General features: G+C 39.6%; 2 protein-coding genes across 3 annotated transcripts in view; one reads left to right on the plus strand and one right to left on the minus strand.

Moving 5' to 3' along the window:
- The window catches only part of cdk17 (cyclin-dependent kinase 17), a 78,249-nt gene extending 74,972 nt beyond the window's left edge, over positions 1-3,277 (plus strand). The window contains exon 17 of one of the 2 annotated variants that reach the window (XM_052118203.1): positions 1,106-3,276. In XM_052118203.1, the coding sequence (XP_051974163.1) occupies positions 1,106-1,143 (38 nt within the window). In that variant the 3' untranslated portion in view covers positions 1,144-3,276. Of the gene's footprint in view, positions 1-1,105 lie in introns of both variants that reach the window. The other variant, XM_052118204.1, reaches the window with a different exon arrangement.
- Positions 3,278-3,396: 119 nt separating this feature from the next.
- On the minus strand, positions 3,397-22,843 carry elk3 (ETS transcription factor ELK3). The gene is made up of 5 exons (XM_052118205.1): positions 22,504-22,843; positions 14,533-14,741; positions 13,283-14,044; positions 7,338-7,460; positions 3,397-5,233 (listed from the first exon to the last, which is right to left on the minus strand). Exons 2-5 carry the CDS (start codon positions 14,737-14,739, stop codon positions 5,129-5,131), a joined length of 1,197 nt encoding a protein of 398 aa, XP_051974165.1. The 5' UTR covers positions 14,740-14,741; positions 22,504-22,843; the 3' UTR covers positions 3,397-5,128.
- Positions 22,844-23,491: the final 648 nt, after the last annotated feature.

Consider the following 23,491-nt stretch of genomic DNA (forward strand, 5'->3'; position numbering starts at 1 on the left):
CAGACAATATTTAGCCATTTTGGTTAGATAATCTCTATTGACCATTGATTAACATTGCCATCTTTCCACTGTGTCAGGACAAAAATGTAAAAACATTTTGATAATCTTGTCAATAGATACTGCACATTTCCTTTTGATGTTTTTTTAAGTACATTTTGTGCAAATATTGTGTAAAATAAGTGTTATCAATTCATTTTAGAATTTTGTCTCATTTAGTGTAATTAAGTTGTATTATATACATACAGTTGAAGTCAGAACTTTACAAACACTTAGGTTGAAGTCAGTTTTTAACCACTCCACAGATTTCAGATGAGCAAACTACTTTGTTTACAAAATACTACTTGTTTACTGACATATTGTTTTACTTTTAATTGACTATACCACAATTCCAATGGGTCAGAAGTTCACATACACAAAGTTAATTGTGCCTTTAAATAGCTTGGAAAATTCCAGAAAATGATGCCAAGCCTTTAGGTAATTAGCCAATTAGCTTCTAATAGGCTAATTGAAGTAAATTGCAGGTGTACCTGTGGATGTATTTTAAGGCCTACCTTCAAACGCATTGCCTATTTGGTTGACAAATTAGTCCCAGAACAACAGCAAGTATCTATATCCACAGTAAACTAGTCATATATCGATATAATTTGAATGGCTGCTCCAAAACCACCATAAAAAAGGTAGACTACAGTTTGTAAGTGCACATGGGGACAAAGATCTTACTTTTTGGTGAAATGCCCTCTGGATTGATTACAAAAATAGAACATTTTGGCCATAATATCCATCGTTATGTTGTATTATGTACATATCAGTATTATATCGCTCATTGCAAATCCCATATCGGTTTACCACTAGACACGCCTCCTTAGTTGATGCTGGTAATTGAATATCCAAATACCAGATGATTAATCAGCCTGTGCCATATATCAATTGACCTCTAGTGTGTCTTAGTTTGACACATTTCTTATGTCAATGAGGCATTTTTTTACTCATAAAATTTTATTTTGTTGTGTTTTTTAAAACCTGGGTTTATATTTTTGGCATTGTTTTGCAACTCTGTACACCTTTCTCACCTCTCCTCCTTTTTCTTTTTTTTCTCTCCTCACAGGAAATGGCAAGAACAGAAGGCAGAGCATGCTTTTTTAAGCTGTGTTCCCTCACACACTTGCCCCTCATGAACACACACCCTCACACAAACACACACACACACACTTAACGGATCATGTTGATGGTTCTTAATCCGTGACTGTGTTGTATAGGCTAACTGACTAGCCCCCCTCTTACTCTCCGAGAGAAGGTGTTGTTGTTGTGCATGCGAGATGAAGAGGATTGGTCGAACCTACTGTCTGTCTCGCCCTAGTGACCCGCCTCCAGCATGCAGCCTTGAGCCAGAATGCCCAACGCCCTTTGTCTGGACGCCCCACCCCATCCCCTGTGTGACGATTAGGGTGTGTGAGCGCGTGCAAACGTGTATATATTTATTGATTGGGGGATTGTTTTGCTGCTAATTGACTACTGTCTTTTCGTAACTTCCTCAATCTTGGGTGACCCTCACGGGTTGCCATGGACACATCAGTCCCATGTTGATAATTTTGTTTGTTCTTCTTTTTTTTTTTAAGTGATTATAATTCAGTTGAAATGTCAACATTGCAACTGTTATTTGTTGTTGTGTTGATTTTACAGAGATGGAGTGCCTATACAAGTGTGTTTTGAATTTAATTCAGTTTTTTCTGGCATAGCCATTTTGCAGAAAAACTGAATGACAAAAATGATCCCTTCCCAAATACTAATTCCAAACCTAAAATTTTAACATACCATTTCAAAAGAGACCCACGCTTCTTCCATTGTCTCACTCTGATATGGGAATGTTCATTATCTGTGAGGACTATGGCACACTGACAGTTGTGGGCTTGCTGAGCAAGCTTGCTCCACGGGACCTTCCCAACCGTGTTGCATTCGGAAAGCTCCAGCTTCATTAGGAACACTGTTCTTCGGATGAATCTATGACCGTTTATGGTTTATGGTCTTGCTACAGCACATCCGGTTAATGTGACGGAAGAGAGATGGTAGAAAACAAACACTGGACCAGCGGGAACCATGTGACCTCACCAGTCTGACTGAGAACCGGACCATATTTTCTTAAAGGGATAGTTGAAGTATGATTTACTCACCTTCATATTGTTCCAAACCCCTGTAACTTTCTTTTGTGGAACTTGTGGAAGAAAGAGTAGAGATGTTGGATGAAATGTTAGCCTCAGTAAACTTGTATTGTATGGAACAAAGATGCAATGAAATTGAATGGTGACTGAGGCTTTCATTGTGCCTAACATCTCCTTTTGCGATCCACAGAATAAATAGGCATATAAGGTTGAAACAACATGAGGGTAAATTTTCATTTTTGGATAAACTATACCCTTAGCTTCCCTCTTTTTCTGTTCATTTGTTTAGTTTAAAAGTTCTTAGTGAACTTCCTGCCTGAATTGAAGTGCTTGTATGGCAGATTGTTTTATTTCTTTATATTTTGCCAGTTTACTTTCCTAATGCATCATCACAAACAGTACAGAAATGACTCTTTCCTATCAACTGAGCTCCTCTGTAGCGTGTTTATAATGTTTGTAAAAGAGAGAGAGTGTTTTTCTGTGAATATGAAAACCAGTAACTGTACAGAGCCACATTGCTCCATGCAAGCGATGGCTGTGAAGATGAGCTAGTTTCATTAACAGTATTAAGAGATTTTTTTTGTAATGTTATATATTGACCCTTCTGTGAATAATGGTAACTTAATGTGGCATGTTAAGAGTCCGACTGTCCCACATTTGTGCTCTTATTTTATTCAGAAGAGAAAAATATATATTAAGTGTATGAAAAGAAAAAGTTACAACAAAACAAACGTTTTTGAAAATTTGGACAGCTGCATTGGACCAATGTTTCTTTTCCCCAGCATTAATGTACATGAAGAATGCAGAAGATATCAAGCAGGTTTTAGTTTCAGCAGATTTTTTTTCAAAACTGACAGATGTTAATCGATATTGTAATATTGGAGATGATTGTATCTGGAAGCGTGTGTACGCGAGAGAGAGAGCGCGCTTGCTTGCGTGCGTGTCTACGTGACGCATGGAATGCGTGTTGTCCTGTAAGCTCCGCCTCAAACACTGACGCTCTCATTCCCAGCTGTGGCTGAATTGACCGTTACACTCTTTGTACTGGAGATATTTATTTCTCTTAATCAGTAAAGTAAACCTGGTCTGTTTCATACAGAGAACAACCTGTTCATTGTTATAAATTTGTGTTGTGTGCATGTTTGTGCTTAAAGTGTTTCTCTTAGAAATATGAGGTGTTTATTATTTTCAGATGGCTAGACGTTGAGTCGCATTCAATGCTTCTTTTATTTTAAAAACACAAGGCACATTGTCTTGACTCTTGGAAAGCAAAAAATATAAAATTATACCAGAATACATTTTTTTAATCAATTCCTAAATAATAATAATAATAAAAAAAATATTACCATAAGCTATTACAAAGCTTTTCTTTCCCATATTGAAATGGAATTTCGTCTATTACAAAAAAATAAAATAAAAAATGTTTATAAGCAAGAAAATAATACAAATACTCAATTCTTATACAAAAAGGCACAGCCGGTTTTACAATTTAAGCACAGTGCATACAAAATGCAATATACAATACAATATCACACAAACAAACAAATAGAAACCCCGTTCACAGCCTCAAATATTCAAAAAAAGAGACTAAATTGAATGTTACTTGTTCAAAATTTAAGCTCTATCGACAACATTTACACAATGTCAATTAGCCTACCACAGAAAATGATGTCTTCCCTCAGTTTTTTTAAAGAAAACATTGTGGTCATGTCGGTAACGAGTCGGTAACGTGTAGATCAACGCAAGGATACAACAAAGGGCATCACAAACTCCGCCCACAGAAATGACGTTAGCTATACATAATTAGAGGTTTTCCACCTAGTAAAGTAGTCCCAACAACTTTAAACAGTAAACGGGGTTTTACTGAACGATTCATGTAAGTGCTTAAACGAAAATACGAAATGCTCATTTTTGCATTTACACTGAATTCTGGAGCTTTGCCTTTTTTACTTCCATTGTAAGTGCATTACCGAAAAATATGTTTTTTTTTTTGTTTGTTTTTTTTGAGGGACGAGTCTGTTGTAATAAACATTATCCCTAACAAAAATCTAGAATTCTTGCTGCATCTCCACTCATTATTTTCACATGCAAATGAGAAAGTGGTGAACCTGCAGCAAACCTTTGGCAACAATGGACACATTGTGCTACTGGCAATCTCTGTGTCAAAAATGAAGTGTTTGCCGCAAAGTTCATTTGCTTGAGAAAATAATGAGTGGAAAATTTGTAGCAAGTTTGCCAGAACTCTCAATTTTTGTATGGGGTGCCACATGCTGTCGATAGAGCTTAACTTGTACTGAACCCAAAACATTCCTTTAAAAATGGTAATAATATTCCTATAACATTGTTTACACCTCTTTGTAATAAGAACTCCAGGTGTTACTGAACTGGTCAAAAATAATGTGAACATTCAAGTTGGAGCACCTTGGTTGTCATTAATGGAGAACTGTTGGGAACTCATCAGATGTTTTGCGTGAAGGATTTTAGGGTTGTTTTTGGAGGATATGAAGAGAGTTCAGTGTTGAAGGTATGAGCACTGTGGTTTAAATGTTTTTGCATTGATCACAATCGAGAATGGTCCAGCATTGCAGTATCTACCATTGTCGTCATCCTAGAGACACTGAAAAGTTACCTAGGCAAGGCAAGTCTCAGATGTGTTTTCCAATAAAATGAGGCTAAAAATTCTTAGACTGCATTTCCAGTGACTCACCATCTCCTCAGAAGGACACTTCATATTCTTTGGCCTTATTTCATAATAATTACCCAATTAAAGCGCTTGAGGGAGGAAACTGGTGAAATGTTTGGATTGCAGCCTGAGTTTAACAAAAAATACAGTTTGCTGGTCCATTTCAAAATTCAACAGAAGGGGGCGAAGTGCAGTCTGGCTCAAAATGACTTGAAGGTCCATAATTCCATCCTCCTTAGTGTGAAGGTATAGGTATAACTGAGGAAATATAGAATGAACTGTCCAGAAATCAAGATTTCTGGGTGCTGGAGGACAGGAGAAGAGAAGAGGATGATGAAGACGAGTCCAGGTTGGGGAGTGGCACTGGAAGCGGCCCATTTAGCAGGGATGGGAACTGTGAAAAGTAGAAAGTAAACAAACTACTGAGGTAATGCTGCCAACACCGAATTACGACAGCCTTCAAACACTGCTAATGCTTTATAACATAAATGATAAATGGTTTATAGGCAACTGTACTACTGAATGGAATGTCATATCAAGCAAATAGCCCTGATTACAATCATATTTCACCAAAATATTATCATATTTCACCCCCCCACAAATAAGTCTCTCTCTTTGTGCTTCAACATATGTTCACACAAAACAAACACACTCGTAGGCAAGGCATCATGGTAGAGAGGAACTTCCTGTTATGTGAGAGCTGACTACACACTGAGTCTTTTTCAGTTATCACCCCCTCCCTTTTTTAACAGGAAGCTGTTTTCCCCCCATATCCAAAGCAGAGAGGAAACATCTGTAGCTTATTTCCAAATCCTAATACACACTCACATACCAGTAAATACATGGAGTGACAAAAAACTTGATACAGATGAATTTAAAAAATAACTCCATGCAAGACCCTTGCATCTTTTCCAGAGCCTGCATAGAAATCACCAAAAATGAACGACTCTGGAAGAAAAAGCCAGACGGGCAACAAGAATTTTTCCACCGCAGCCAATAACTGCAGGATCGACAACCATGTGACCAACCAGAAAAACTCCCAATCAGGTCGCCTAGGGAGGAAGTGAGAGTGGGGGAGTGAGTGTATGATTGTGTGTGTGTGTGTGTGTATACAGCAGCACGTTAAAAGTGCACATTACGAACTGTCACTATTCATGTGAAGGCGGAGCCAAACAGTCGCTGTGGTTACCTTAATGGTTTCCTGCTGGGGAGCAATGTTTACAATAAAGACTGGACCCTCCCCTCAAAAAGAAAGATGGGCATACATATAGAGTTTGCTCTCTGTCTTTTAATCAGTTACACACACACACACACACACACACACACACCTCGCAACACACTCTCCCCCGGGCCAGAACAGGAAGTATCCACAGGATTTCCCCTCTCGCTCACATGAAGACTGAAACAAGACACCAAACACAAACACGCTCACAGAGAAAAGACCAGCACTTTCGCAAAACAGACAAGCTCATGTGTGTCAGTGGTTACAGGAAAAACATATTTAAAGTGACATGTAGAAGAGACACTCCTTCATAAATAGGACTTTGCCTACCTATGATAGGAAACAAAGATAACCGGATAGATTAGACTTTGTTTTGCACAATTTTCATACTAAGTTTAAGAGGAAAACTGCAGATTTATGTAGAATGGATGTAAACATATTCAAATGTGATAGTGCTACACTCTTATTGCAAATCTTAACCTTAGACACCCAGACACGCCCACAACCTATTTATTGACCTTTTGATGCATGTTGCAGACAAAACTTGAAAGCACTGTCTGATTAGCCTTCTTTACACAGCTTTAGAGAAAAAGGGCACATCCATTTTATATGTCCATTTGGATATAAAAGTTGTGCTTACAAGGCCCTGAGTTGACATATGCACTACTGAGAGTGAAATATTTACTGGACCTGACTCGAAATTTTGACACCAAATCTCTAGAAGGCATTTAAACTGGCAATTATACAAGATATCTACAATCAGAACAGTATATTTTGGTGAAGTCTAAGAGTCTGAATTTACTGTTTCTTTCCAAACTGTACTTTTTCCATGTCTTTTTTGTACAGTTGTTCATAAACACTGCTGAACCATTATTTAAATATTTTTTCCCCATGCCGATCTGTTATTGATATATATATCTCACCTAACCCCCCCTAAATGGCACCAAATAACAAAATTAACTGTGATAAATGGCTTTACATGTCAGTCACATGGTCTCTTCCTGTCCTTAATCTGGGCCAAGTGGGCAGTCCTTGGTCAGATTAAGCTGCTACAGTATGTGGTCCCGGCCTTTATCTATTAAGCCAATGATCTTGCTACACAAGACTAAATGTGTAAAACTTTGTGAATGTCAGACATTCTGGGCAGTAAAACCATTGAACCGTAAAACATACACATATGCATAATATTAACTGTTTGTATCTTCTCTAAGCCTCCAAATTGCTCTTTTAGAGCTATTAAAAAGGTCTTGCATATTTGGGAGTGTTTTGTGCATACCTGAAAGAGTGAACCATGGCCCTGTAGTCTCGCTGGACTGAGAGGGGCTACAGGGCTCAGGCTGCTCCAGAAATGAATGGAGGACAGGAGAGGACTGGGCGTCAACAGTAAACCAGAGGGAGTCTGGAGAGAGACAGAAAAGTAGAGGAGGTATTGTGAAAGGGAAAGGGAAAGGGAAAGGGAAAGGGGGAGAGAGAGAAGGAACATAAGACATTAGTCATGGATCATGAAATCTCAATGTCTTTTTGAAACTTAGGTAAGACGAATGTAAGTTTCTGCATGTTTGGGCACGTCTGAGTTTGACTTTGCTTTGGTTAGCTTGCGATAGCTTGTGAAGCCTGTCATGCAGAAATAAAGTCTGAGAACCACTTTAAAGAACGATAAAAAAACAGATGTTTTGAGAAGCAAATTCTTTTCACCCTAAGAGGACAAATCTTGACTGCAAACATAAAAAGTATGTAGAGCAAATTAAATGCCTGTAAGCGGTAGCACAACTGACCCCAAAACAGCTGATATTTAGTAATTGTCTGTCCTAACAGATGGAGCATTTTGAAATAACGGTCTGTTTTAGGTGAGTTTAAAGGAGTAGTTCATCTAACATTTTTAAATCCATCATCTTGTCGTTCCAAAGCCGTATGACTTCCGTAGAACATAGCATAAAAGCACCATAAAATCAGTTCATAGAACTTGACTCTCTTCTGAAAGCATACAATAGCTGTATATGAGAAACAGACAAAAATCTGAGTAGTTTTTTGCACTACTTAGTGGGTCCACAAGGTGACAACACTCACAGTTGAGCCGTTGCTGTCACAAAGAAGTACTAGAAGATGTAATGAGTCTACAGGAACGAATGTGGAAACAACAAGAGTGAATGCTCACGTCAAGAGCGTCAAGAGATACCTGCATTTGTATAACTCGAGTCTGAAGGTATATAAAGACATCTTTATGTGCCTAAACTCGAGATAAATAGTCCATTATCTCATAGCAGTTGTAGTGCGCATGCACAAACTGCCTGTGTATGCACGCACAGTCAAACAAAGTATACTTTGAAAAGCTAGCGTTCGACTGGAGGTAAAAACGAGGTATACTTTGGACTTAAGATGAGAAAAATGAGATTTGTAGTGGGGAATATATTTTTCTGTTTGATTCATTTAAAAGAGCCTCTTAAACATTGTCTCATACTTCTGTTTTTGTGTTTCATTGAAGGTCATACTGTTTAAAATGTCATTAGAGTGAGTAAATGATGACAGAATTATAATTTTTGGGTGAACTAATCGTTAAAGAGAGAAGTCTATATGAGTGTGTTGCTTCTCATGGGTCATGGACTTTGGATCACCAGGTTGTGGCCATAGGGCAGCATATGAAATCAATTTGTCTCTCGTGCACTCTATGTTTTTATCTGCTGTGTCACTATGCTACAGTGTGCAAGATTACAGACATATGGCTTTACTTACAGGTCTCTCTTCACTCTCTAATTCCCTGCTGTCTGTCTTTTTCTTTTTTGTGTCTCACTTTCAACCTCTTGTTAAAAAACTGTCTGCCTGACACACATTTCTCCCTACACACCCAGCAAAGAGTAAAACTTTATATAGTTTTGCTGTAATACCAGTATAGGTGTGTTTCATGTGTATTTGTTGCATGTTAAGGGTTTTAAACAACACCGGAGAGGTTGTTTTTGTTTTGAACTGTAGATCTATGCTAGTTACGTAGGTAAATGTGGTTCTGTGAATTCCTTCTGACCACCAGAGGCGGTGCTTAAGCACTAGTGGATTTGTGCAGCACCAGCTAGATAGGTCGAAAGCATACACCAACAGTCACATAGTGACATAGGCTAAGCTTTGAGGATAATAGCCACATTAGCTCAGCGTTCAGTCTTGGTACGTCTTTCTTGTGCATTCCAAGTGATAAATAACTATGGCGATCATCTGGAATTCACAGAACCACAGTTACCTACATAACTAGCATTCTGTTTCATTCCTCCTGCTCGCCAGAGGCGATGCTTAAGCACTTGTGGATGACTCCTACCAATATAGTCATGAGGCAGCACAAGATGAAGAAACAGCCCTAGCAGAATGACAAGAGTTACTTCCTGGCAAGGGCTTTCTTGTATGCTAGAGTGATCACCTCCACAATCCAATGTGACAATCTCTGCTTTGATACAGTGACACCCATCCAGCCACCACCATAGCAAACAAATAGCTGATCTGTTTGTCTAAGACGAACGACAGCATCCATGTTACGCTTCAAGGCTCGCACAGGACACAAGACGTGATCCATCGACTTTGATTGGGACGAATACTGAAATGCAGCCAGATTAATAGACTGATTTACAAACTGAGAAAACAGAACTTTAGGAAGAAAAGATGGATTTGGCCGAAGCACCAATGCATGCATAATTCACTAACAGACAATGCATGCGACTCACTGACTCACTTAGTGGAAGTGATGGCCGATAGAAAAGCAGTTTTGAAAGATACCCACTTAGGTCAGCAGTCTGCAAAGGCTTGAATGGTGACAAACAGAGAAAATCAAGCACAAGGGTACGAGACCTTTAAGGCCAGCCCGCAACCCTTAAAGGTCTCGTACCCTTTAAAAAAACTGCAAGATTAGGGAACCTAGAGAAGAAAAATTAACTGGTACATAATACGCAAAAATGGCCGCAACGTATACTTTTAATGTTGAAGCTGCCTTGCCTGCATCCAAAAGATGTTGCAAAAACTCAAAACTCTTGGAACCCACAATCACTGCACCATGAAGAAAAAAAAATCAAACACACAGCGTAGAGCTGACATGTGGATGCAGCCCTAGCACTAGCAATAGTATGAACAACAGCAGGTTTACAATCAATTAGAAGAGGGTTGGACCCAGAGGTCCAACTTCTGCCCGCCAATAGTCTCAGAAGTATGGGAAACCAAGGCCTGGCTGGCCATCGGGGTGCTACAAGGAGCGCCCTGTGGTTGCACAGGGAGATCCTGTGTAATATCTCCCACAATAGCAAAATAGGAGGGCATGCATAAAGTAGGCATTTCGGCCACCCGTAAGACAGCGCATCCTGCCTCAATGGGCAGGATGTCTCTGCCCTCGCAAACCACAAGTGAGAGTAAGTGGTCATAGAGGATACTGATCTTCACTCATGCACCTCGTGAAATCACGAGGGGCCAGAGATAGGTAGGACCTTGTATTAGTAGTCTTGGTTTTTGAAACTGAATAGAAGAAACTTCCTGTGTTGAGGTGCAATTGGAACATGAAAGTATGCGTCCTTCAAGTCGATGCTCATAAACCAATCCTCCCTCATGGCAAACTGAAGAACATCAGCTGCGCATAACATTCAAAAAGGCAGAGTTTTCAGGAACAATTTAGATGCCTTAAATCGAGAACTGGACGAAACCACCATCTTTTTTAGGAACTAGAAAAAAAGTTGAATAAAAACCCTCCCTTTGTATGAGGAGGTGAACCTTTCATATGGCTCCCTTCTCCAATAGAGAGAGAGCAACTAAATGAACTGCATCCCTGACCACTGTAGGGACAATCCTTGAGAACTTGGGGGGCCGTCATCGAACCTGTAGAGCAGGGGTGCCCAATACGTAGATCGCGATCTACCAGTCGATCGCAAAGGCAATGCTGGTAGATCGCACAAAATTTAAATGTACTTTCGTTAATAAAAATAAATATAATGTTTTTCCTTCTTTTAGTTTCTGTCTGACTTGCATTTGACCAGTAAATATTGACCTGGTGATGTTTTGTTTATTCAGTTGCCATGACAACTAGGTTTGCGCATATGCGCCTTCCAAGGACTTCTGAGAACAGAGCGCGAAATTGCAATACTACTGCCTGGATTAGCCAAAACTGAATGAAATCAGACAGTTTTGCCTAATCCGGGCAGTAGCATCGCAATTTCGCGCTCTGTTCTCAGAAGTCCTTGGAAGGCGCGTATGCGCAGACCTAGTTGTCATGGCAACTGAATAAACAAAACCTGGCCTGGTCAATATTTACTTGTCATCAGAATAAGGTAAATGCCCTGGCTATTGTAATCTACTGTGCTGTAGGTGTTTTGGGTTTAGTTTTAAAACTGAATGATATCAACATTGAACATTATTATATATTTTTTTATTAATTAGAAGATGAATTCCATTTAGGGATACATGCAGTAGTACCAACAAGCATTTTCTTATTTTAAATGAAACTGTGTTTTTTTAGTTGGTAGATCTTATTGAGTTGGTCATTTAAAAGTAGATCACCACACAAAAAAGTGTGGGCACCCCTGCTGTAGAGCATACCCCCTGCTCAGGGTAGTCAAAACCCAGGGATCTACTGTTGTGCTCCTCAAGTACTGTAGGTGTTGAATTGAAAAACGATCGACGAGGAGGTCGAAAACCTCAAGCATCGTCAGCAGCACAGGGCGTCTGTGGGCCCCTGAGGCTGTGGAGTAGGATGTTGGCAGAAGCGTTGTTCTGCTGTGGTATAACGATGGTGAGCTTGAGCTGTCAGCACCATAAAGGCAGGATTGCGCTGTACCTGTGTCAGCTGATTAGTGGCCTCAGACAATTTCACCCTCTTTTCCAGCAGTTCTGGAATGCTAGGCCCAAAGAGGTGTCCAGGAACGATTGGGAGGTCCCGCAGAGTTTCTTACAATCCTTAGGCAGTTTTGCCTGAGCAAGCCACACTTGGCAGTGGGCTGCCAGAAGTGTGTTGGTACCTACTTCACAGGTCACATGGCCCATAGTCAGAAGAGCCGTATGCAGGAAATGAGAAACTGAGGGGTCAACTTATCGGGGGACCACTAACTTATCAGCGCAGTAGACACTAGCCACCATATAGCACAGAGAACCACAAAGTGTTACAGAGAGACCGTGACAATATATCCAATGAAATACAAAAACTCACCAAACGCCAACAAAATAATCCAAAAGGCTTCGGAGTGTGCTGTCACAGCTTGCAAGGACTTCACTGCTCTTGTAAACTGTGCTTCTCAGTGTGGAATCACATGAAGAATAACAACCTATCTCTATCAGGCGAGAAAGCAAAAGAGGCTGAACGCTGAGTTAATGAGACCATTATCCTCGAAGCTCAAAATAAACCTGCTCTTCAGCACAGTTCAAGTTTGTATTCAACTTATTTGCTCTGTAAACTGCAATGATTAGTTCTCTGGTTAGTCCAGATATTTATTAATTATTCAGTCGTATTACTTTTTTGATGTGCATCTTGTATTCCTAATAAATTCAAGAGGAGTTTATTTGCTATATGTGTTTTCATTATAGTTAATGCGCATTACATATCATTACTAATCGAATAAAACATTTATCCACCATATTTATATGTGCATTTTGGAGATTTTAATTGCATCTTTCCAACCATTAGTTTTAATGCAATATCCCAAAATGTGCATAAAAATATGTGGATGGAAACCCAGCTTATGATGCCTTAAATCTAATTCCCTTTTAGCCAATTTAGGTCACTTGACGGCCATGTTTGTAACACTTCTGGGCAGATATTTTCTGTCTCTCTATTGGATGCAAACGGGATACACATACAGCTCCTATCTACTTAAATAGAAAAAGTCAGAACGAAACAAACAAATTACATACTGTATTTCAAATCAACAATAACATTTGACAACAATCGTATCATACATTTAGCTTCTAAATCTTAGAGAACGCTAAAAAACACGATTCTTTTAGGTCGGTCTAGCTAATGCACTTGTGTGTTCTCGACGAAAACTGACTGGTGATGTCTCTATAAAAAAGGTGGGCGTAAGTGCGACTTCCACTCCTAGAGATGCCCTGTTCGACATTACAATTTCTCCCATTCATAAGGATATCAGTGACTTGTCTCATTCTATACAGTCTCTGATTAAATGCTGTCTATGTAGACAGCTCGCTAGGTTACTAATGCATACCTGTGTAAGGCTGTGTGACAGTACATGTACATGTAACATTGTGCCATACCTGTGCAGTGAAGAAGGCTGGTGTAAGTGACCCTGAGGGCAGTGCTGGGCTGTTTAGGGCAATAGAGCCCAAGTCACTTCCTGAAAGCAGTATGGAAGGGGTGGAGATTTCCAGCCCTTTGGGTTTTCGGGCTTTGGGAGGAAGTCCATTGCTACTGGTCCTCCTCTCAGGGGGCGTGGCCTGATTCTGGGCTCGCTCCCTGTGACCGGATGATAAGTTCAGAGGCTGAGTACTCTGCTCTGATTCATCTATGTGAGCCTCTTGGCTCCGCCCCGGCCGCAGCATATATGTGGGACTATGAGAGGGGGAGGGGCTACAAGAGGAGCAGGGGGAGGGTTTTGATGTGAAGAAGACCTCCGCAGAGGTGGGTGGCGGTGAGCAGGGTACCACCTTCTCTGACCGATTAGTGACAAACCGTATCACTGTTTCCTCTTCCCCTCGCTCACCCCTTTGCTGTTTCTCGACTTTGATTGGACGCAGCAGAGGAGGTGGGCTTTGGAGGGAACTGACTGTGAATGATGAGTATAGACCTGAGTGAAGATACTCGTTCCTACAGATGGGGCTTCTCAGCGATGACAGGGACAGCTTCGGAGACTCCTCCCCTTCACCACAATCAGACTCCACCTCCTGCAACATGACGCCTCCCAAGATGTGGCCCCCATCTCGACCGAGCTCGACTGCTTGAGGATCCATCTTCAAAATGTCAGGGAACGAGACGAACTTATAAACAAACTTCTGACCAATTACTTTCTTGATGATATTCTACAAAAGAAAGAGAAATCACAAGGTGGATTTGGTTGATCAGACATTTGGTAGGTACTATCATTAGTGATAAACTGATATGGGTTTTAAATAACCAATGCTGTTACTGATATTTTAGAGAGCAGGGTGGCCAATTGCGATAATAATAATACAATTTAAATAAGTACATACTATAAAACATACACAATACAAACTAACACTTACAAAATATTTAATCAAAATTCACTAAATTATATTTCAAAACTTAATTTTGAAATTGTGCTAGATAGGAGCCGTTCACACCAAATGCGTTCAATCTGTGCAGTTTGATGTACACTAGATGTATGTTACTGACCATTTTTGCGAGACTTTTGCATTCTGTTTCATTTGCTGTGCTGCTTCTTGCTTTTTAGGGCAAGAATGAGTGGCCACAGTCAAAATCGTCAAATCTTAATCTACATATCTGTCACTAACTGACATACAGTATATGACATTTGAGGGCTTGTAACCTTGTCGTAATAGTAGCGTAGTGCTCGGCTTAGTTTGTCGTAGTTCATGTTGGTCTTGTTCTTGCGCAGTCCCCAGAGTTTGGCCACTTCTTCAGACTTGAGTAGCTTAAACTCGCCATCATTGGACGTCCAGCAAATCAGGTGTTTGTGGCTTTGGTCCAACAGCAACTGCAGCAGAAACTGCCACAGCGTGATAGCACTCTCCATATCTGTCATACAAGAGAAAGGAAATTCTGTTTATTACAATCTGCATAACATAATCATGCTAATTTTAGCTCTATTCTAAAACTTAGTGAGCTGCATTGCTGTTTACTAACTACATATGCAGCTGTCTTCTAAGGCAGGATGCTAATTTAAATGGGAACTCACAAGTGGCTGATTCAGAATACTCTATGGCAGCAACTCAGTTTACCACTCAAACAAAGACAAATTATGTTTTTCTTTGAAATAAGATGAATTGTTACAACAAGACCAGGAACATGTATTAAGAAAGTAAATTAAAGTGGCGTGTATCATTGGGTCTGTCATATGAGTGACTTCTGTGGCATACGTTTTGTAGCACTGCTCCAGAGCTTCCGTCTAATTCAATAGCAGAGGTTACACTCTGTCTCTGTGTGCGCCTGCTGCTGTATGTCATGTGTTTAATGGGCAAGTAAAGGTGCCATGAGGACATCATCTAATTATCCTCACAAAGTTTAAGGATCTTTAGGATGATCCTGTGGTTCTGCAAAACCTAATTTTCTAGTTTGTGTGTGCATTAAAAATCGAATTAAATGTGTTTAAACTAGATATCTGCATATTTGCAGATGATATCATGTGCTCATACATGATACTTTTATAGAGCTGTTTGGCTGTTGTTGTAATTATATGGCAAGTGCTGCATAAAGATTCTTACAAATTTTCTTCTTTTAGGTTCCATGGAAAAAATAACATCATACAGGTTTGGCACAACATGAGAATTATATCATTATCAATTCCTATAACCAGAGCAGCATCCGTGCAGGTTTCTAACAGGAAGTGGTTGTGGGAGAGGCAAGAGCATCGGTCCAGTAAACACAACCACATTAAAGAATGCCACGTTCGTGCCCCATGATCCGGCCTTAACCTCTAGCATAGGATGAGTATGAATCCATCTTTTAATTTCCCTTTTCTATCTACACTCTTCCTCTCTCTCCATGAGCAAAATCTTAATTCCTGGGTGCCCTCCCACAAACTCAGCAAGTATTTCCTGTCCTGTTGTACATTAACGCACTGGCTCATAAACAACAAAGGGCTTTGCGCAAAAAACCAATGGCTTCACCTCCTGCAAACAAGCAACGTGCTGCAGCACTGGCCTTCTCTCTGGCCTTAGGTAAGCTTACATGCTGAGCCGACTCATATCGAAAAGTGGCTTGCAGAGCTGAGTTTTTTATTTGTGATGAAGGTGTCCACTCAAAGGTAGGCAAATACACCCACACTCGGACAGAGATTACTACTTCAGCAAATATGGAGTGTTCATTTGTAGAAAGGGGTACAAAATAGTTCATTCAAATGTCCCCAAACTCACATGCATGATTTGTATGTTTGGATTGTTGCAATTGCAATTGGATGGTTTATTGAGGAGAGGCGTGCTATGCTTTTCTAAGCAATCAGACTTTAATTTTTCCTGGGAGACAATAAACTGTCAAAGTTTGACAGTTTATTGAGACAAAAGAAGCCCAAAGACTTACATTGAAGGAGAGACCCAGCCATATCAAGAGACCAGAATATCATAAGAGACTTGGAGGTTGAGAACAACCACACTACAAATCCCTCAGAACTGCCTCACCATCACATAGAATCCTCGAATCTATTAGCGAGATTTGCACGAGCATGTAAAAATCTAGTCTATAGTACAACCCCAATTCCAAAAAAGTTGGAACAGTATGAAAAATGCTAATAAAAACAAAAATGAGTAATTTTTTAATTATATTCACCCTTCGCTATATTGAAAGCCCTACAACTACACATTATATGATGTTTTACTTTGTGAATTTCATGACTTTTTTGAATATGTACAGTAGTTTAAATTCAAATGATTGCAACATGCTCCAAAAACGTTGGGACAGTTGAGTGTTTACCACTGTGAAACATCCCCAATTCTTATAATAACACTTAAGCATTTAGGCACTGAAGACAAATTTTTTTTAAGTTTAGGAGTCGGCAGCGCTTCTGGACAGTTTTGATGTAGGACTTCTGCTTTGCTTAACTTGCATAGTGTATGCAGCGGCGAGTGGTGTTGACTAACAAAGGTTTACCCAAGCCCATGTTCATGATATCCATTACAGACACACACACACACACACACACACACATCTAGCTCTGAGCTGATCAGTACTCAGTTTTATAAAACAAATACCTGCTGATACAGCATAACATGGTAGAAAAATAACATGAAGTCAAACACTTCCCTTAATATTTTCTGCTGCTTAAACATGAATATCACTCACAGTCAAACTATGAATATCACAGTCATTATCATACCCTAATACTGACAAAAGTAGTCTAACACACCCATGTGTTGATATACACATTTTAAATTCTCACTGGCTAACAGCCCATCTTGAAGATAAGGACAGACAGATAGTCCAGTTTTGTGAATAAGTTTCTGACCAGAGAACTGTAGTAAACGGCATAAAAGTGTTCTTTATTCTCATGCACTGTTTGAGATCGGACACAGACAGGAAGCCACAATCACATGAAAAACGATGTCCACAAAGCTATCTACTCACATTCCACTGTATACCAAGAAACCTTAGGGATAACCAAAGCCCTTATGAATCTGTGACTGACCTGTACACCTTTGAGAAGATTTGAGTACTATAGAAGTTATAAACAAAAAACACCTTAACATTTGTTCTCCAGCACACACAGATGTAGACATCAAAGTTGCTGCTCCAATCAACCAGGGTTTTAGAAGTAATTTCCTTCATGCATGGGATCTGGGATTGACTCCATCAGGAAGGCACAGTGGTTCAATATTTAAAGCCATGCAGTATATGAAAACCCTGGTTTAAATCTACCTGTGTCCACTTTCGTCATGCCCATGAGCCAAAAACTTAACCTTGCTGTACTCTTTCTCTCAATCACCGGCTAAAATGAAAAATGCTGCTGAGACATGGAACATGGGTTTGTGAGAGAGAGAGAGAGAGAGAGAGAGAGAGAGAGAGAGAGAGAGAGAGAGAGCAGGAAAACCTGAGTTGAGGACAGATCGGACCTCAGGTTGAGCACTGACAGCTTTTTAATAGACATGAGGAAACCAAAATCCAAAGCTGTCAAATGTGTGCTAAAATATTTGAGCACACTCATTGGTTTTAACTAGCATTACATCATGCCCTTTGGTAATTGTAAGTCAGTCAAACAGGGCGGGCTGGCATTTACTGCAGCCTTCCTGCTGTCTGAGCCAGAACTCCTTTGAGACGAAGCACTGGATGGAGGGAAAGAACAAGACAACAGTCGAAGATGAGGGAAAAGACGTCAGCTGACTCACTAGTGTGGAAAGCACTGACAGGGAACATGTTTTATAAGCCAAGAGGAACTCCCTGATTGCAGTCTGGCTTATTTTGGGAAAGTCTTTGTCATATTCTGACAATGAAGCACAAGCTCACACTTTCTCCAGCAAGTGTATTTACCACAGTTTCGCTCATCTCCCAGACAGCTCTGGGAGATATCGAGGGATCGAGAGAATGACTGCCCAGGACTGATGTCTAAAAGAGCAGATGAGGAATAATTTTTGATGCCAAAGCCAATCAGGAGAGGTTGCAATTAGGCTGGGTATTGCCAGCCACCTCACGATACGATACGTATTGCGATACACGTCATGATTTGATATATCACGATACATCACGATATCATGGTTTGATTTCTCTTTTAATTGTAATTAATTAGAGTATAGTTCAGTTATAATTTCCATTTTGTTTACATACAGTAAGCTAATGCTGTTATTCATTATGCAGGGGACCTACTTGTGAAATTACGGACATATCAATTTTACAAATTACATTTTATCATTCGTTTTTCATCATTTTGGTGACATTTTAACTTTATTTTTATTATAGCGATATGTCGATATTTCATTGTATGAATTCAACACCATATTGTCTGCTTTAAGGGTTCTTAATAATTTAAGATTTTTTTCTTTTTGGGTGAATCTCACAAAGAAATATTTGGGTCATATTTACCACAAAACCAAAGCAAAAATATTACATTTGTTTTTGCATAAAGAAATACAATACTTTTTTTTATTTTGACAATTATTTTCATGACAATCAAGGACATTTCTGCAACATGAAAACTTCTCATTACTATGAAAATCCTGGTTTCTTTTTTATATTAAAATCAACATAAATTGTAGTCAGTACAACAAATAGTCTACCATGATGTATTCTTGCAATTATACTTTACAAATGTACTTTACTATTTAATATAATTTTAGTTCCACTGACCTTTCCAGGTGATCGTGATTGCTGAATACAGATTTTTACACTTTTTTTTTACACTATTACAAGTAATTTAAAATGTTACTTTTCCAGGCCTGGAATGCATAATTAAAAAATTATCTGATATTTCCAGTTTTTCCATGACTGTGGGAACCCAGAATATCTTATTTTTTCACTTGATTATGGGATGAAAGCCAACATGTCACCAACATGTTTTTGACCATTTGTGTTCAAAAATACATCCTTTTCTAAGTCTTATAAGTTTATGGTTGGAAGCTCAGACAGATTGAGTGTAAGAGACAAACAGCCAGATATACTCAGACCAGACCTGTGGCGACTGGTGACAAAGGAGGTACTCTGAAAACACAGCCAATACAGACTGCAGATATTTATCAGGAAGTACTGTGCAGATACACACAAACACTCATTCACATCAATTACTGTTCTACATATGTACTGTATATCTCAAAATACATACACATTTTTACATCTATAGTAATTTACACCTCAACTCCTTTCTACTTTATTGGTAGAACAACCTTAACTCATCTACAGCACATCATGGGTGAACACACACACAAACACACACAAATGTACTCTCCCTATGTTATTTTTTATTTTTTTTAAATCCCTGAAGAAGTGAAATAAAACCATTTCCTGCTACAGCATCCTCTTAGTTGAGCATCTGCATTAAACGACTATAAAACTGTCTATATCAGGACTTCCTCCAATTCTCCTTTGAAGGGCGTCTTCCTGGGAATGCCGATCCCAAACTGAAAGGTAGGAATTCCTGCTGAGGTGAGGAACACGGGAACCACACGGACATGGCACAAATGGGAGGTTTCCTCTTCCACCAACACAACCCCCAAAGACATGCATGTTCGACGTGACACCCCGAAGAATAATCATGACTCATAGGTGTACTGATTTACCACCCTAATCAAAGGGAATAAACATGGGGAGTGAGAACACCCCCCTGATTACAAAACCTCTTGGCTGTTTGGAGACGTACCTGCATGGAACGTGGCTGTAAAAGTCATTGTTAGATTATCGCAAGAGGAAAAACATGTTTCCTTTTTAAGCTCGCTGTTGCTGTGTACAAATGCAATTTGCATTTGCAAATGAATGATAGAAGTCCTGCCCTAACTCTGATACTCTGACAATCAAATTATTTGTGTCTCTATGTCTCAAGGTAAGCAATGACTGCAATAGTGCATTAAAACAGATTAAATTTAAAGTCAGTATGTTATAAGACAGCTGGGCTAAAAATTGCATTTAGGCATTTAAAGAGAACGGAGCACTGAATCTTTCACCGGAAGAATGACCTCTGTCTCATGACACACACATGAATAATAGATAGTATGCACTAACAAAGACACACTATAGAGTCATCTTAAACATAGCACTGCCTTGTCTGTGTTCTTACAGTGCTGCCGCCTGGCATTGATCATCTTCATAATCAATGTAGAAGATGACCATTTAAAAAAATGCCAACAATGGCCCAAACTAATCAGGTCTTTGATATATTGTGCATCTGTAATAATAATGCAGCACATGTTTTTACAATTCTTCAGTGAGGCAACAGTGCCCAAACTTACGCCACTATAAACGCTATTACTATTAGTACCAGGAAGAAGTTCTCTATTTACTCACTCTGTCTCTCTGTACAGCCACAGGGCATCAGGAAATACAGCAGGGCATTGTCTCAGATCTCCTTTAGCAGAGAATTGCATCTCTCTGCATAAGAGCAGTCTCTTATATAAGGACATAGTCTCACTATCACAAGCTTAAAACAAATTGAGTTAGTGTATTGAAACTCATCTCCAAACAATGTCATTGGAAAACACCAAGCAACCTGTATACCTGCAAATCTACCCAAACAATCTAACCATACAAGAGGAACATGAAGTAATTATTACCTAATTACATATGCCTGTGACCAGAAGGCATCAAGGGCTTTGCAGACAGAAGTTTTTGTATGACGGCATCTCTTAAGAGAACTGCTTTAGACAAGCTTCCAATGGCGTCTTGATACCTTTTTGCCTCCAGATAGTCCCTGATGAGGCTGTCTTTTTTCAGGTTTTGGACATTTGTGTGCTAGTGTGTGTGCACGTATGGGTGGAGACACATCTCTCAGGTAAGAAGTGAGGAACGCTTATGGTGACACACTCACACCCTTCTAGACTCATGCAACAGACATGCAGGGACAGTTTGGAAAGCAAAACCCGCGGCACCGTGTTTTGAATGGCCCCCGGGCAGCTTGCCGTTGCGCGCACAAACCTCTCCACTGTAGCTCCAGTGGAAACTCGGAATGAGATTAGTTGGTGTGCGCAGACATTACTTCGTCATGACTAAATGTGTGCTCTTCCTGTGCACATACTGTAACAGTGGAAAATTCAGGGAGATCTGGAGAAGGAGATGGAGAGAGAACCATGAAGGATTTCTCTCCACGACCACATCTCTCCAGAGAGAGCTACAGTGCTTTAAATTACACAGACAGATCTGCAAAATATTAACATTAATGCAGTAGGAGGAGCACACTAAAAGCAAAACATTTAGATTTTAAATAATAAAACAATAGATATACTGTTAAGGAAATATGACAAATAGGATTTGAACACATCTGGTTGTCAGATGTTAGTGGAACATGTCCATAGTGATGAACTATACACCTGTGGTTACTCTGCTTGGACACCTGTGTGAACTTGAAGGGACCAGACTTGGTTACAAGAAATTTTACAGTTAGTAAGTTCTGAGAAATAGTCTAGCATCATTTGATTGCAGATGCCACATGGTTTGATATTTTGTTATCTAATGCAGTGACATTCAAACATTGTCCAAATACTTTTTGGGGCCACTGTATATCACCCCAAAATATTGATCTTCCCCAATCCAGATACAGGAATACCATCAGTTCTAATACTGAACTGAAGTTTCTTTGTTTGCCCCAATGACTCATTTTCAAGATGCTGTCTGCTGCCAGTTTCAATCCGGAAACTCATGGCAATTAGTCTGCTGCTGTTTCCAGACAAACTAGAAACTCTACTAGTGCGTTTAAAGACCCAGGGGCCAAATTTGAGCCTTGCTTGTCAAGCAACATTAATTTAAATGTTCAATCGCCAAATGTTTATGAAATATATCATATCAGATCAGAAGCTCAACAGGTATCCAAACTTTCATCAGCCGTGCGTAAGTAAATAGTGCGTAAATTACGCGTAAGTAACGGGAACGGTGGACACTTCTGGTGTGTCTTGTGTCTTTATTATTGATAGAAGAGACTCTTTTATTTTTGTAATTATTATGTTATGTATGTTAACTGTACAATTGTATAAGGGTTTCAAACAGCTTGTTCACTTGGATAGGTCCATTGTGATGACCGACTTTTTGGGATATCAAGTTTCACTCCTGTACTTTGGAAGCGTTCTTCTTTTTAATGCTATTAACAATGTACATTTATAAACATGTAATAACATGTATTAAACATTCAGAAAGTACGGACGCATAATTCACATACCTGTGCGTATTGGTCGGGCGTTTATTTAGTTCCTTTTTCACTTTTCTAAAAAGAATTCCGTATAATGCGCTGTTTTTCCATGCTGTCGGCCGTCTCGGCAGATCGCAGTCGGACTGTAATGGGATCCCGACTGTTTTCTCTCTCTCGGTCTCTCTCTCTCTCGCTCTCTCTCTCTCTCTCTCTCTGAGCAGGAAGTTGGTGCAGGCAGACAGTGAGCCGGCTCACTTCCTCTCGCCGCACGCTATTCCTCAGGCGCTCGGCCCGTCTGAGTAAACACACTTTTCCTCCTCCATCCACCATCCGCAGATGCGCGACATTCAAGAACACGCGCACGCGGATGCAGACGCGCGCACTCGGTAATATACTGTAACCCGAATCTGCTGCGAGCGGAGTGCACTGACGTCACCCCTTCCTGTCCGGGACCCGCCTGCAGGAGTCCGGGTTCCTTCCTCCACACACACATTTTGTTTGCGTGGGTGTGCGTTTCTGACCACTTTTGGGACGAAACTGTTGTAAAATGTTCTAAAATGTTTACTAATTCTGGAAAATCTAGGTGTGTGGATAAAGAGAATGCCTAAAAATACCCAATTTATTTTATTTTTGTGGCTGGTTAGGGTTGCAGTGTTATTAGTTTTGGATTTTTAATTTCGTTTTTTATTTCTATTTTATATTCAATTTGTTATTACAATTTAGGTTCGTTTTTGTTCGTTTTCACAGTTTGTCTTTTAGTTTTAGTTTAGTTTTCGTTTTCTTGTGTTTTTGTTTTCTTTTCTTCAGTTTTAGTTTAGTTTTTATTTTAGTTTTAGTATTTTTTATGCCTGCCAAAGCTGAGCGTTTACTGGTGTCATTTAAAAAGTCTAACATCATTATGTTTCTCTGGGCATATTGTGTTACGTCTATCTAGTGGTATTTTCATGGTTAATGTGGATTTTAAATCATGCAAATGTTATAATATAGGGCGAATATGGGCAAAGTGACAAAAGACATG

Source organism: Xyrauchen texanus, chromosome 45 (genome assembly GCF_025860055.1).
Source record: "Xyrauchen texanus isolate HMW12.3.18 chromosome 45, RBS_HiC_50CHRs, whole genome shotgun sequence".
Taxonomy (NCBI): Eukaryota; Metazoa; Chordata; class Actinopteri; order Cypriniformes; family Catostomidae; genus Xyrauchen; species Xyrauchen texanus.

Coding starts and splice junctions, on each gene's coding strand:
- elk3 (XM_052118205.1), bottom strand. CDS start 14,739: ATGGAGAGTGCTATCACGCTGTGGCAGTTTCTGCTGCAGTTGCTGTTG. Junction 14,045..14,532: donor TACGCTACTATTACGACAAG/GTTACAAGCCCT, acceptor TTTCTTTTGTAG/AATATCATCAAGAAAGTAAT. Junction 7,461..13,282: donor CAGCCTTCTTCACTGCACAG/GTATGGCACAAT, acceptor GTCTCTCTCCAG/ACTCCCTCTGGTTTACTGTT.